Source organism: Melanotaenia boesemani, chromosome 7 (assembly GCF_017639745.1).
Source record: "Melanotaenia boesemani isolate fMelBoe1 chromosome 7, fMelBoe1.pri, whole genome shotgun sequence".
NCBI classification, from domain to species: Eukaryota; Metazoa; Chordata; class Actinopteri; order Atheriniformes; family Melanotaeniidae; genus Melanotaenia; species Melanotaenia boesemani.
In genome coordinates, this window is record NC_055688.1 from 20,348,410 (window position 1) to 20,363,503 (window position 15,094).

General features: G+C 39.7%; 1 protein-coding gene across 5 annotated transcripts in view; it reads right to left on the bottom strand.

The window, feature by feature from the left end:
- Window positions 1-10,662: 10,662 nt before the first annotated feature.
- Window positions 10,663-15,094, bottom strand: part of bcorl1 (BCL6 corepressor-like 1) — a 54,311-nt gene continuing 49,879 nt past the window's right edge. For all 5 annotated transcript variants that reach the window (XM_041990814.1, XM_041990816.1, XM_041990815.1 and 2 more), the window contains 2 exons: window positions 14,474-14,645; window positions 10,663-12,338 (listed from right to left, as the gene is read on the bottom strand). In XM_041990814.1, coding sequence (XP_041846748.1) covers window positions 12,008-12,338; window positions 14,474-14,645 — 503 coding nt within the window. In that variant the 3' untranslated portion in view covers window positions 10,663-12,007. The remainder of the gene's footprint in view (window positions 12,339-14,473; window positions 14,646-15,094) is intronic.

The following is a 15,094-nucleotide window of genomic DNA, read 5'->3' on the forward strand; positions in this document are numbered from 1 at the left end:
AGATTTAAGTGATGCTGCATATTTCTGCAGGTTTGGAACATTGAATGAAATGGCAGTGGAGTAAAAAAATGTTCGTATTGCTGTGTGTTCAACCACATCTGTCCATCAGTGGGTGAATCCCTCCCCTTAGCAACAGCTCCACCAATCCTCTTAACTCCCCCCCCCCTTCTCTGTTTCACCCAAAGGCACAGCCATGATTTTAAGAGGTTGTAGTGTGATGAAGGGCATCCAGGCAGCAACATGACCGAACAAACTGGTGCTTTACTGACCAGCAACAATAGCCAGCATGCTGGGGGCACTAAAAAGGGGGGGTAAAATGGATGTGCACTGTAGTGAGAGGCTGCAGTTCTCCGTTCCCACTCACAATGGACCACACAAAAGGATGCAAATCAAAATGGCTGTAGCGGTCAGTGTGCCTCTAACCACTCGGATAAACTGGGTCACCTACACCGGTGACAGCTGGCCCCACACTCACTGGAAACCTGAATAGAGGATTTTTTTCATAGAAGTAATTGAAATAAAAAATACATTAAACTGAAACACTTAACTCCAGAGCTAAAAAGGTTATGACTAATCTTTTTATGAAAGAACATGAAAATTTGTTCTAAAAACTGTACACTACTACAACTTAAACCTTTAAATGATATTTTAATAAAGTGGTTGCAACATTAATTCGATTGCAAAAGGTTCAACAGAAAACAAAATTATTTCTTAAAATTCATTAGCAATGATGAGAGAAAAACACATTTTTGCATATTTCAACACCTCTAGAGGGGAAACAAGCTGCAGTTTACCATCTTAAAAATGATCCACCCCATTTTTCCTCTAGTGGCATTATGTATTGCTGTTTAAGACACATCAGACTGCAAAGTGCCAGATTAACTTTAGTAAAACAGTGTATTTTTTATCAAACATGCAAAGTTAATCTAATGAACAGGGGTATTTTAGGCCACACCACATAGCTTTTCTTGTCCTTTTATTTTTTGTTTATTTATTTTGCTGGTTTGGAAGCAACTAATTAAAAAAAACCCTTAAAATGAAATGTTTACCTGAACTGTTAGACACTGACTTGCAGTTGTGTCAGAAATTTCTGTTGTAGTTTGTCAGAAACTAAATTTATTTACCTCAAGAAAGCCCCCCCCAACTTTAACACAGTGGTTGTTCTGGACTGTTCACAGTTCAAATGTGAAACTTGGTGAGAAGACTAAACGTCCCAAATTTAAAAGCTTTTTACTCCATATAGTAAAGGTTCCCACTGAATCCACTGACTAATGAAATAGATGAGGAGGGGTGCCTAAAGATGATGAAATCTCTAGGTTCTGTTCTAAAATAACTGCAAAAGGTTAAACAATTTGATTTTCAGAATAAAGAAAAAAACTACCCCCCAAAATTTTAAAACCTTTCCTTTAATAACAAAGGATCTCTGGCTGATTTATTTAACAGACCTGTTGCATCCAAACAGTAAAGTCTCTTAAAAGCAGTATTTTTCATCACATGTTCTCATCAAAGAAATCTCAAAGGACTTGAACCGTGACACTGATATTCTGTAATACAGACTCACTGCCAAGTCACATTTATGGCTTAAGAAATCTGAGAGCGAAAGACTGCAACCACTTAGCACACTCTAGATTTGAAATGGCTTTAGAGCACAAGGAAGAGGAGGATGCTGTTGTGAAGCAGTGACGTTTCAAAGTTCACTGGGTTTTTTGTTTAAGTCTTATTCACCCTGGTTTGGCCCTGAATTCAAAATGTTCAGATGTGATGTAATTTTGGCATGGCTCTAGTGTTGCAACGTGCTCTGGGTTCAGTGCAATGTGACAGACAGATCTTGGGACATGTTTGTGTTGAAAGACTGGTGTGGACGGCAGGTCTTTGCCCCGCCCAGCCTGCCATCAGCGTGACAGCAGACCTGGCATGCCGAGGCAGCGTCTGGTGTTCCTTCTTTAGCAATGAACTTGTGTTGCTCAATGGCTGTAAAGCTGGAAAACCAGGCAGAGCAGAAGCAGAGATTATCACTTTATGAGCCAGATCATGTCATGTACAGGTGATGGAGAGTGACGTCTAAAGGTCAATCATCAGCATGTATCTGCAGTTACATCACCAACATCTTTCTTGCTATCATGCCTACATTATGCTTGCTCTTATCGCTTTTAGAGTCATTTTCTATTTCTATAGCAACAACACTGCTCCCTGAGCAAACAGCCGGGTGCATTCACTGTGCTCTTTGCTTTAAAATACAGGCACCTTCAGTAAACCGTGAACAACAGACACAAACGTTGACACTGTAAATGCATTTGGGAAAACTATTTGAAACATTTGCTTATATTTATGTAATATCTGATGTTTTACTAAGGTAAACGTAGAAAACTTTTCTGTTTCCAGTGTTAAAACTGGTGCACTTTGAGGCGTAAGCAGAGTTTTATTGGTTACTGGTTACTGTCTAAGGGTGAATCTTTAATCTATAACCACTATCATGTTTTACAGTAGCTCACAAATGTTTTTTCAATCATTTTTTTTCCTGGCACCTAAGAGAGTCTGATCAATTAGATACCGAGAATTTCTTTTCAGCAGGATTAATTTTAATTTGCACCTCTTAAAGTCTCATAATATTTAAAAAACAGAATAGTATAAAGCATTCATTTTGGTCAGTGAGGTCTGTTTAGGGATTTCTGATGATATTTATGCTCCATGGAGAAATCTTCAGGTTGAATTATGCTTGTTTAGAATAATTATTCACTTCATTCTTCTATCCAAAAGCATCCATTGCCACTGGCTGCTACTGCTGGCATTTACTTGATGTCACCTTCACATTATATGTGGTGTGTTTGCATTGCTTTTGATTGTTCCAGTTATTTAGATGGTGAAACTGATGGAGCTTAGAATTCCTCATGAAGCCATATAAAAAGGGAGTACAAGACAAGGATTTTATGAAAATATGTAGAGAAAAGTGGCTGCAATCCTCTTTTTGGGATAAAAAAGTGCAAAGCATCCCAAAGTTTGCAGTGATAAAGATTAAGGTAGCTGAGCAAGAAATAGGCAACAGCATGCGAGTTCAGCAAATTTTATTCACCAGGATGACCCAGCCTTCTTCATGATCCAAATAACATAGACTAAACTTCCACAAAGAATCTGAAACACAACATAGAGACATCAGGGAACTGAATGATAGATATTTTTCTTTTTACTTAAACTGTTGTTGGATGATGTATAAGGATCTATTTCATCACATAGCACAACCTTTTAAAGGCATGTAGTGCTTGAACTCCCATCTAAACTGTAAAAAATATGCAAAATCTCTAACATTGTCCTTGCGGAACAATAGCCATTTTGGTTTGTTTGACCACTTCTTTGTTAGCTGGAGGACCATGAACCTGCATAAGTCACACGATGAAATACCAGCAATACAAACCCAAAGAATAATAGTTTCTCCACCAAGCTTTAGAGTCGTAGAGGTGCACACCGCTCTATCAACTGTTTAAACATTTGATTGTAAACAGTGAAATTCAAGTCAAGCCTTACTTTCTCACAGCTGAGTTAACATCGATCTGATACTGAGTGGAGTTTTTACATGGAAAATGTTCTTCACTGTAGCTTGTTGGAGCTCTGTGTCTTTCCATCGTTGAGAAAGGCAAACCTGAACGGCCTTCCTGCAGGTTTTAACTTGTTCTTGAGGTAGTGACTGCTTGTGATTAAAACAAGTTTGTTGTTTTGCAATAGGATGCATTTTGCTTGTGTGCAGTAGAGTTAATGTTGCTAGGCATCGTCAGTGACGTAAAATCATCCCATGTGAAGCTCACATCGCTCGGCACAGCTCAGAGACAACGCTCTGCCTTGTGCTGCAGACATAATGTGAACCAGCATGACACGCACTGATGTCATTAACATTTGTGTGTTTGACTTCTCTCAGGCTGCAGAGAGCATTCCTGGAGACAAAACGCACCTCCACTTTTTCATGATGTGAAATAATAAAACAGCTAAACGGTCAGCATGAAACTTCATGAAAGAGTACAGAAGATGTAAATAATGCACAGCTTTTGAACTGTGCTACAGCCAGTAACTACTGAGGAGAATAACATGCTCAGGCAGGTGAAAAAAACCCTGCTGTGTTATTGTTTGCCTCAACGTTGGACTTTGAACCAGAGTGTTAGATGTCCGAATATATTTAGCGTCAATCAATAGCTAATGTTGTTTTCAGTCAGCTCTGGGCAGCATAAATAAACTCATTTTAGCTGCAGTAGGCATTAAAATCAGGTCCTTGTGTACCCAACATTAATAATACTTATGTTGTTTACACAGTGTCATAAATGAGCGTACAGATAAAATGATCTGTCACTTTGTATCTTGTTAAAAACTCTTTTTTTCTGCTCTGTGGCTTTATTTCGCTTCTTTTTGTGTTTTTGAGGTCTGTCCACTATAATTTCTGAATATGTTTTAAATTTCTTTGAATGTGGAGTCATTCTGCATCTCTCAGGGATTGTTTAGTCTCTCTTTATGCTTCTTTTCTGCCACTTTATGGTCGTTCCATGTCTTTATTTTGGAGGCCTTGTGTCACTTTGTTTTGCTTTGGTGAACTTTGTGTGTCTTTGTCTCAGATTGTTTGTTTAGGGTCATTGTGACTGTTTTGTTTCTGTGAGGTAGAATTTTTTTTACTACTTGTGTTCACTTTATGTTCACTAACATACCAGGTGATGCATCTTGCGTCTATGTTGTTTATTTTGTTTTCTTATAGATCATATAAAGTATTTGTTCAATTGTTCATGAATTTCATGCTTTTTTTTTTAAAGTAGTTAAACATCTTTACATCGACAACATTTGTGCTGCTTCTGTGTTAGTAACAATGATCCAGTATTACAATACTCACAGATTATTTGATGTTTTGCCGTGTATGACACATGAACTGTGGTTTTACTAAAGTCTGAACTTGGTACATCAGATGAACATCCAGCTGAATGTTTTCTTATTCTTTCATTATTATTCAGACATTTGAACAAGGCCTTGGTTTAAAGATTGCAACTATAAATCCTGAGTATAAACTCTATGTGTCGGGTTACACTGCTGTCCAGCCTTTCAGTTTCAGCTTTTTGCCATGTCATCAAGGACAGACAGCTGTGAAGTTGGGAACACTATGTTCCCCTTTAGCCAGAGGATTTCCAATTAAACCACTACAGCTCAGAGGCAAAGAACCCACCCATGTCTTTAGCATACAATGCCAGAGTGAAACTAACTTGAAAGAAGAAAATGGAGAGTTCCTTACAACACCATAAGTTTTTGGATTTTTTTTTTTTATTTTATTTACTTTTGCACAGAATACTTTCCTAGATACTAGACTAGAGCACCAGAGATCCCTCTGCCATGCTGTTTAATGTCACTCCACAATCAGTCTGTGCCCGCTACGTGCAGATCATTTTAGGCAGGAACGTATGAGATTATGTAAGAGGCGAGTGGGAGGGTGTGGAGTCCAGCTGGAGCTGCTTACAGACTGACACAGCGCGTCTCTGAGAGAGAACAATCCTCTCAGCCTTGTATGCAGCTTGCACATGCTTATAACCCTATCGCTGTATGTGCAACTTATGTAGGTCAGTGCAGCCTCCTGTCATGTATGAAGGATTTGAAGATGCTTTCATATCACCTCTGTGATAGCTTCTTGTAAGATACTAGTGCAGCTCAGAGCTTTTGCTTGTATGAAAAAAACCCAGATTTTGGAAGTAAAGGCACACAGTTGATTATATATTAAGGTCAGATATTACTTGTATGTTTTCTGATATTTAATTCTGCCACTCAAAAGTAGAATTACACTGCACCACCGACCCCATGTGTACAGCCGCTGTTCCAAAGTTTGCTTTAATAATCAGGTAGATAGGTGATAAAATCAGGGTCATCATCCAGTCAGATAAAAGAGGTTTCTGCAGGTCAGTGCTTCTGTCCATCTCTGCTCGGCTGCTGCATTCAATCTGCAGTAGGCAGACGGGGGGAGGCTGTTCCTGTGAGAGAGTTCACCCACATGAAAGTCTCTATTGTCAGCAGAGCCACTGGAAACTCCTGCAGTCCTTAGAAAACACCACTATCAGATTTCTAACACTGGTGTTTGTTTGCTGAATGTGGCTCCTGCTTTGCTTTTAGATGTGAAGCTTTAGCGGTTAATGAGTGTGTTTGTTCATTGGGAAGGAACAACATGACCTCAGATATGATGCAGGACAAAGAGCAGAAATGTGCCTTTGTTTTGTTGTGATATTTTGAGCATTTAAATAATTTACTTAACATGTCGTGCACTAATTCACCTTCATGCCATCATGGATGCTATGTGCTACAATGAGCTATGTGCTGTTTAGCTTAGAGAATACAAAATATATTAGTTTTAGAAAGTTCATTTAAACAGATGAAACAACGGGTAAATTTTACTCTTCATATTGTTTAATGTTTTTATCTTTTGCTAGATAGTTTTAACTTGTCTGTAGTGCTAATCTGCATCCACTGTGAGTGACCAGAAGTTTTCCTGACACAATGCAGGGATTTCCATAACATGATCACTATGTGTGTTCTTGGAAAAGTGCTCCCTGAAGTCATTTCCACTAATTTAAAAAGATTCCCCTCTGATCTTTTCAATAAAATGATGATTTATTGATGATAATGATGATAAATTCCCTCTCTGGCAGAATATAGATAATACAACATTTGTTGTGTGGTAACTTTATTGTAAACACAAGAAACTAGCAAAGCAATTTGCATTTAAGTGGACATATAAAAAATAAAATTTAATCATCTGTAGCCATGATAGAAATTTGCTAATAATACATTTTATTCTTGTTTTTGGCTGTTATAGCCTAAATAGAAAATCTGTCTAATGATTTTGTTAAATGTTTTTTTCAGTTCTCATTTATTATTAAACTCAGCACCAAGTACACAGCAATAGAACCCAGTTTGACTCACAACACGAATGAACTGTAGATGACGGAAACATAAGAATCTTAAAATACAAACTCCAGCAAAATACATTTCTATTTGTTTGGCATGTGCTAGTGTGAGCTCTCAGAGCAAGTAATGTTTTCTCCTTCTGTAATAACATGTTTGTAACTGTTATAACTGCTGGGTCCACTCCAGCCGCGTTACAGCAACCAACAACTTTAGATTGTCCATCTTCTAAAATAGTTAAGATCTCTGTAATGCATTGAGCCTCACGAAGTTGAGATGATGTTTATTTGCAAACATAATAATCAATAAGGTGCTCTTTTATCTGTTATCCTTCTACAAGGTCAGATTATACACCAGAGAACAGACTATCCAATAAGATTTAGAATTATAACCAAAGAACTAAATGAATTGCAAAGAGCTGTTCATATTTGGTAATGCAAAAGTACTTGTTTCCAAAAGTATAGTAGTTACTTTTTTAAGTAGCATTACCCAATACAGCATATAGCATAATTAAATGTAAGCCAATCATAAAAAAAAGGCAAAAAATGAGGAAGAGAGGGCAAAGTAAAGTTCAGTTCACACCATAAAACTGGCTGCTATGAGAAGAAAAGTACATTTATAGTTGGTACTATGTGGCATTTTTCACCAAGACGTGTTATAAAAAATTTGTAACTATTTAATGGAAAATGTGTTAATTTTAAATTTGATGGCTGCAACACATCTAAAAAAATTAGATTTAGTGTTTCTCAATTTTATTCATTTGTCTACATGGTTTGTCAGATGTGAACACTGGATGAAGAGCTGGCCGCATACAGAAGAAAACTCAGATGTCTGGACAAGGTCATCCTCATTGCAGCATAGTGGGGAGGCAGTGCATGACAGTGTTATATTCCCCTGGAGTTATATTTAGAGTTGCAGGGCTGGGAGTCAGGGAGGCACTGGATTAAACACCCTTAGATGTCTTCATATCAGCTCAGACAAAGGACATTCGACACCACTGCTGGGAGTGTTTTTTAAAGTTGGGCTATGTCTTGTGTGATTTATCAGTTTGTTCAGCACATAACGGGCACAGAGGTAACACATCCATCTAAATGCTAAATCATAACAAACAGATTATGTTAGGAAAGCAGGTTTCATGTGTCTCTAACACTGAAATACTCCTGAAACACTCAAGGGACAACTCAGATGGATTAAAATATTCATTCTTAGATCATTGAGATTCTGGTGAGCGGTCGACTAAGCAACAGTGAGAGGCTGATTTCAATTGGGAGGCTTCTAGACTCAGCTTTACATGCAGGCTGAGAGCAGGACTTCCCCTTTCTGTTCGGGGTGCTTCGCACTTTTTTTTATGTTCTTTTGAAAGAGTCCTCTTACATAACCTGATCCAGAAGCTGTTAACAAAGACAACAAATGTCCTCAGTGAACTTCTGCAGCCTGGGGCAACTTTTAAAACTCCCACACATCCAGTGAATAAAAGCTTAACAAATAGCCCAAGACTAATGATAAAAGACAGCAGACCAGAATGATATCCAAATTTATTTATTTAAATACTGTGCAATCTGTAATTGGAAAGTAAATAACAGCCTCTTGTGAGTGGGTCAGTGATACTGATGTTACTGAACCAGTATTTGAAGATTTTAGCAACAGAAACAGTGAACCTGCATCTTCTTTTTGTCTTGGACCAGATCCCATCTCTGACCTTTGCTGTTACGATTTGTCCCTATCATTTCATTTTGCAGGTAAAGATGTTGGTATTCTTTTAGAGATCAAGAAAGAGTAAACATGTAGTCCTTCATGTGGGGGCACTGAGGTTCAGTTAGGATGGCTTGATAGTTGCTAACAGCTTAATGTCAAGAAGGAAAGGAGAACCTATTCCATCAGCAAGAATGAAAAGCTGAACTAGGGCTAAAAGGAGGAACTGGAATTGGCCTGAAACCTTTGAAAATTTGTTTGTTGGATTTTTCTAACAAATACAGCCAACAACAAGCACAGAGAGGGAGCTCAACTTCAGGAGAGTTAAAGTTAACCAAAAGCGATTCATGATACTTTCAGAAGAACTCAAATCCAAAACACTAAACATGAAGAAAAGCTGAAGACAAAGAGCAGACATCTTGTTTGTCTACATTCCCTGAACATGTATTACGCACTCCCCCCCCTCATATTCCTAAGAACAGTGCAAACATGCAGGCTAGTCTTCCTTCCTCATTCCATGTCAGTCTGTCAGTTGGCCTTGTGCAGACTTGCCCCCCGTTTTTATCCAGTCAGAGTCTGTTGTTCCCTTACAGCAGGCCAATGAGTGGCAAGGTAAAGCAGGGGCTTGGTGAATAGGCGGACCAGAGGGGCCCAGGTCCATGTGGGATGGCGCTTGATTTACAGGAGAGTCAAAATTTCCCTAATACTCCCGACACCCTTGCGAAACACGATGCCTCCCCTTAGAACAGTGAGTCAGCCAAATGATGTTAACAGTGGCTGACAAGATTTTTTTTTAAGTTGGAAAAAAACCTATAAAAACAGCAAACCGTGGAGTTTTTAACTCTGAACTACAAACGTTTTGCTATTTTTTTTTATATATATAAGCTGCTCCTCAGTTGTACATAAAACCTGTCAGATATGAGCATTACAGAGAGCTCTGGAAGTGCTGGCAGATAGAGGCTGTACAGGTTACACTGTAGTCAGAACCATCTGTGCCAGGAGGCCCTGCCAGGGGCTGCGACTGGTATTTCAAGTCTCAGCACAATGAAACATGTCACTGCTTCTCCTTCACACTGGGGCTACAAACAGGGCCTATGTACTAGCGGTACACAGGATTACTAGATTTAATTAGGTATCACATTTCTGTATGTTTTGTATATCGCTGAGTAAAGACTCCCAACATAATTGGCAGAATGAAGCTTTACTGTGTGCTTGAACAGCAGTATCAGGTCAGTGATTAGCTTCCATATCTAAAATTCAGATTCAGTGTGAGCTGGCAGAGTAGCTTATGACTGTATTATCTGAACACTGTGATACCTCAGGTTTATTACAAAACACATGAAGCAGTAACATTATTAAAGTCAGAACTGACCAATAAATTTGTGATGATTGAGACCAGAGCAGCAGACAGAGGATTTCTCCTGTTAGCTTTCGTATGACCGGAGGTGCTGTCAGTGGTTCCCTCTAGTGGATAAAATAAAATCAAACCTCACAATCACTAGACAGACGTGAGCTTATGTACAAGTTCTCTCTGGGTACTCTGGCCTCCTCCCACAGTCCAAAAACATGCATGCTAGGTGAACTAGAGTTTCTAATTTCTTCCTAATGAGTGTGATTGACGACCTGTCAGGATGTACCCTGCCTCTTACCTGTAGGATAGGTCCAACTCTGCATTGGAAAAACTGGGAAAATGGATGGCTAGACTGTAACTGGTTAACTTCAGATTGAAACAAGTAAACGTATTGAAGGTACTGAATATTATTGAGAATGTGAATTCAACTAATCCCTCGTGAGAAGACATTTGGCAGAAATATTTTTTTTAAAACAAGTGTCTAAAGCACAGCCAGGGATAAAACTGCTCAAGGCCAACCAAGAAGTGATTGAAAAGGGTCAGAGCAGGCAACAGCAGTCCTGCTTTTGTTTCTGGTCAGGCTCATTTTTATGAAGAGATGAAAAAAAGCTGCTGCAAACTTCACGGCAAGACCTTTTAACTAAAACCTGAGAAAGAATCACACCCTGAACATATTTAATATAATAAGATGACAAAACAAAGACAAACTATGATTAACAATCATGCTTTATTCTGCTGGATTTCTTATAAAAGAATCAAATAAAAGACTCTTTCAGGATCACACACACTTCTTAGTCTCCCAGTCTTGTATCCCATTTTCTTCAGCTAAACTATATTTTACACCTTAAGTCTCTTAAATAACATTTTTTTTTAAGTTTGTGACTTCAAACCAAAACTTCATTGATTGTCAACACAAAATCTATCTTAGCACCAGTACAATAAAACTGTACTTTTGCTTTTTGAAATACTGTTTTTGAATGCGGGAGGAAAATCTCATAATAAAGGGATCCTAGTAAGTACATTTTAGAATGAAGCACCAACCATAGAAAGCATTTTTCATAGATAGGGTTTTCAAATACACAAGAGGTCAAATATATTAATGACTATTAAATTAAGCACAACAAACAATGTAAATAAAACACTGCAACACAAAGCACTCTGGGATCTGAAAACACTATATCAGGAAGTGGGGGGACAATCGTGGCTGCAGTTAAGAGGGCGTTTCAGTTCCTCTGGGCTCCAGAGATGGTACAGTTCTTCCTCCGAGAGATATCCACAGGATTCTGTATCACTTTGTGAGGACTGGAGAACTACGGTGTCCCATTCTGTAAACAAACTATCAATCTCAAGCTCCAAAATGACATTATTTCATACTGCAAGAAGGGACGGAGACTGTTTAGTGCTGCCTAGGCTTACTTTGCAAAATGCTGAGGAAAGATGAGCTCTCAGATGCATCCAGTCATGATCTCTTGAGGATGATGAAGTATAACAGAGGAGCGTTTGGAAATGTAGCTCTGAGCTGGGAGAATCATTATGTTCCATGGTCTCCTTTCTTTGCAGGTCTCTGAGGTTTTCAAAGAAACCATCTGGGCAGGTGGCCTCCCTGACTTAAGCGTCTTAGCTTTACACAGGAGTTCACCAAGATAAAAAGCCTTGGATTATCTCCTGATGAAAAATATCGCTTTTCCTCAGGAACAAACTCAAACAAAAAGTCCAAAAATGATCCGTCCCTTGCCATAAGAAGTCATTTAATAACCAAACATGTTAACCCTGATGGCAAGATATACATATACACTACCATATACATACATATTCAATAAAAAAGTTTCTTGTGTATTCAAATATACCTATAGATAGGAACCTGAAAGCTGCTTTCCAACACTGACCACTCCTGTGCATGAGGTCAAAGGTGGAGTGTCAAGTCTTTACTGTAGCTGGAGTTAAACCTATGACCCTCATTACATCGGACGGAGAAGCTTCATATAAGCTGCTGCTTGCGTGAAGGACCTGGCCTGATAAGACGACAGCAGTCTGTCTGCATGCTGGAGGAGGCTATCAGCTTTTAGGCTTCCCTGTGTTTTTCAGCATCTCTTCCTCCTCATCCTCTTGTAGGATGTGAATGGAGGAGCCTAGTAGTCTCTGGAGCTCTGGTACACAACACACCAGATCTACAAGTCCCTCTTCCTCTTCTTCCTTGTCTTCCTGTTTATTTTTGCCTTTGTGGGGAGAAGCTAAAGCGGAGCTCACCTGGCTGACAGAAACCTGCCTCCAGAGCTCAGCTTGAGACAAACTCACTACCTCGAAGTGTGGGTAACGGGCCCGGAAGATCCGTGCTGACATCTTCAGACGCTTCAGCACGTCTGTCAGGAGGAACCAGTTACAAAAGCTGGAAGAGGAGAGATGTCTGACGTTAGAACACAAAAACGTAACATCTGCCATTTTAGGCTTCTTCTTTTAAACATGAGCGATGAACTGCAGCATTTTATACAAGAAAAAGCAGCAGGGAGTCTGACAGATAACGTTACATTTGTTCAGCAACAAAGAAAATGTTTATCTGTGGTTTTTGTGAAGGCACAAAGTAGTCACATTAGCTTCTGTACTTTCTGTGAAAGTGCAGACTGAATCACCTCAACATGAGCAGAATCAGCTGTTTTTCAGTGGTGTTGTGAAGTCATTGTAAGAGTGTGTGATTGCCGTTTAGAACAGTGTATGTTTAATATTTTACATATTTTCAAAACTAGAACAACAGCTACGTATGTGCTTTGGAGCTTAACTCCAGTAAGCAGAGAATAAAGTAAACTATTGTTTTGTAAATGTGCTTATCGATTTGTAATTAGGTTTAGGTATGAGTTAAGTGTTACTAGCTTCAATGTATTTGACGATAAACATTTTCTGGTGAGACAACATCCTTCATTAGATTATCAAATCCTGTCATATTAACATATTCTTTCTGTACAGTTATCATGCTAAACACACTCAACTTTTTTTAATGCATTTCCATGACAACTCAAAAGTTTCAACCTTCAGTCAGTAAAACTGTAAACCATTGTCCGGGATCACTTTGTCTCTGCCTCCCAAAACACAACATGCAAAGAAAAGTAATCCCCAAGATCTAGAAACACTTTCATTTTACATTTAAAATGAATGGTGACAAAGTGAAAAACTTTTCTGTGGTCTGATGATCTGCTATATGTGTTCTTCAGGTTAAGGGGAAGACGTAAGTATGCTGCCACAACCAGTGTTTTGTGGGAAAATCATGCTTGGCAAGACAATGCAAAACCACATTTTACAGCAACAGTGTCAAAATGACCTACTGGCACTCCAACAATATCAAACAAGCATGGACACCCACAGCTCGTGAGCATAGATGAGGGTAGGAACGTAGATCGACTGGTAAATCGAGAGCTTTGCCTTTTGGCTCAGCTCCTTCTTCATCATGACAGACCGATGCAGAGTCCGCATCACTGCAGACGCCGCACCGATACGCCTGTCGATCTCCCGCTCCATCCTTCCCTCACTCGTAAACAAGACCCCGAGATACGTGAACTCCTCCACTTGAGGCAGGACCTCATTGCCGACCCAGAGAAGACACTCCACCCTTTTCCAGCTGAGGACCATGGTCTTGGATTTGGAGGTGCTGATTCTCTACGGTCACGAGCTGTGGGTAGTGACTGAAAGAACAAGATTGAGAAAACAAGCGGCCGAAATGAGTCTTCTCTGCAGGGAGGCTGGGCTCTCCCTCAGGGATTGGGTGAAAAGCTCGGTGATCCGGGAGAAGAGGTGGCTCAGGCATCTGGTCAGGATGCCTCCTGAACGCCTCCCTGGTGAGGTGGTCTGGGCACGTCCCACTGGAATGAGGCCCCGGGGAAGACCTAGGACGCGCTGGACGGACTACATCTCTCGGCTGGCCTGGGAATGCCTCGGATCCCCCCAGATGAGCTGGTGAATGTGGCCGGGGGGAGGGAAGTCTGGGTTTCCCTGCTTAGGCAGCTGCCCCCGCAACCCGACTCCGGATAAGCGGCAGAAAATGGATGGATGGATGGATACCTTTCCCTTTTACAGCCACAGCTGAGTGTTGCTAAATAAACAACTGATGCAACACAGTGGTAAACATGACCCTGCCACCAAGCTGTTGTACTATTTTGAACTTCATGTTTTTACATTGTTATAACATTTTTGGAAACTGGGTTGTGTAGAGGAGCTTGTATATTTCTATTAAACAGAGAAAACTAAGACTAAGCCAAGATGGTTGCCATATAGATATGAGTCAGAGCTGCATCATGGTATCTGCTTCAATCTTAAGCCGTCCCACCTAGACTGCAGTAATTCATAAAAATAATGTGAAACTTGAACCACTTTAAAGGATTGTATAGAGGTAGAGGATTGTAATGCTATAAGTGGTCTTAATTTCCCTCAAAGCAGTCAAACCGCTGACTCATTTAAACAGTTTTGCACTCGTGCTAGCATTACCCTTCACTATTCTTATATCCACATGCTGATTTCTCATCTTTGTGAACTCACCCCTGTGTTAATGACACCTGAACATGATAGCAGGGTAGGAGGGGCTCAGAGGAGAACTCAAACAGAAGGCAATCTTTGTCCAAATCCCTCTCAGTCTTCCCAGTTCTGTTCTCCTCCTGCTCCTGGTTCTGCTCAGACAGCAGGAAGTCCCAGCACGGCTCCTGCTCAGTCTCTGTGGAGTAAAATTTGCTGAGGTTAGAAAAAGGAGAGCGCGAGGCTCGCTGCTGCAGCACACGATGTCTGAACGCCCTCTAGTGGCCAGTTTATTCAACACAACCAATACACTGAAGCTCAAACACAAACTTTATTGAAATACTTGCAGTCACAAAGAAGTATATTGAAATGAAAAAAAGTGATAACAAGCAAAATATCTTAGTGGGTATTGTTTTGTTTGCTTACTATTTATATCCTGATATCAAGATTAGATTAATCCAATAAAACCTTGACAAGCTTAAATATTTTCTATGTTTTCTTGGCTTTTTGCTGCTGAGGGCTGTTTTTTCTATTCTGTGTGAGCACTAATATTTTCTGCTGCCAATTAAAATATCCTCAATATCTCCAGTCACTGTGCACAGGCTTCTCAGGAGAGGGATTATGTTAACACCAACAGAGCAGGATGTG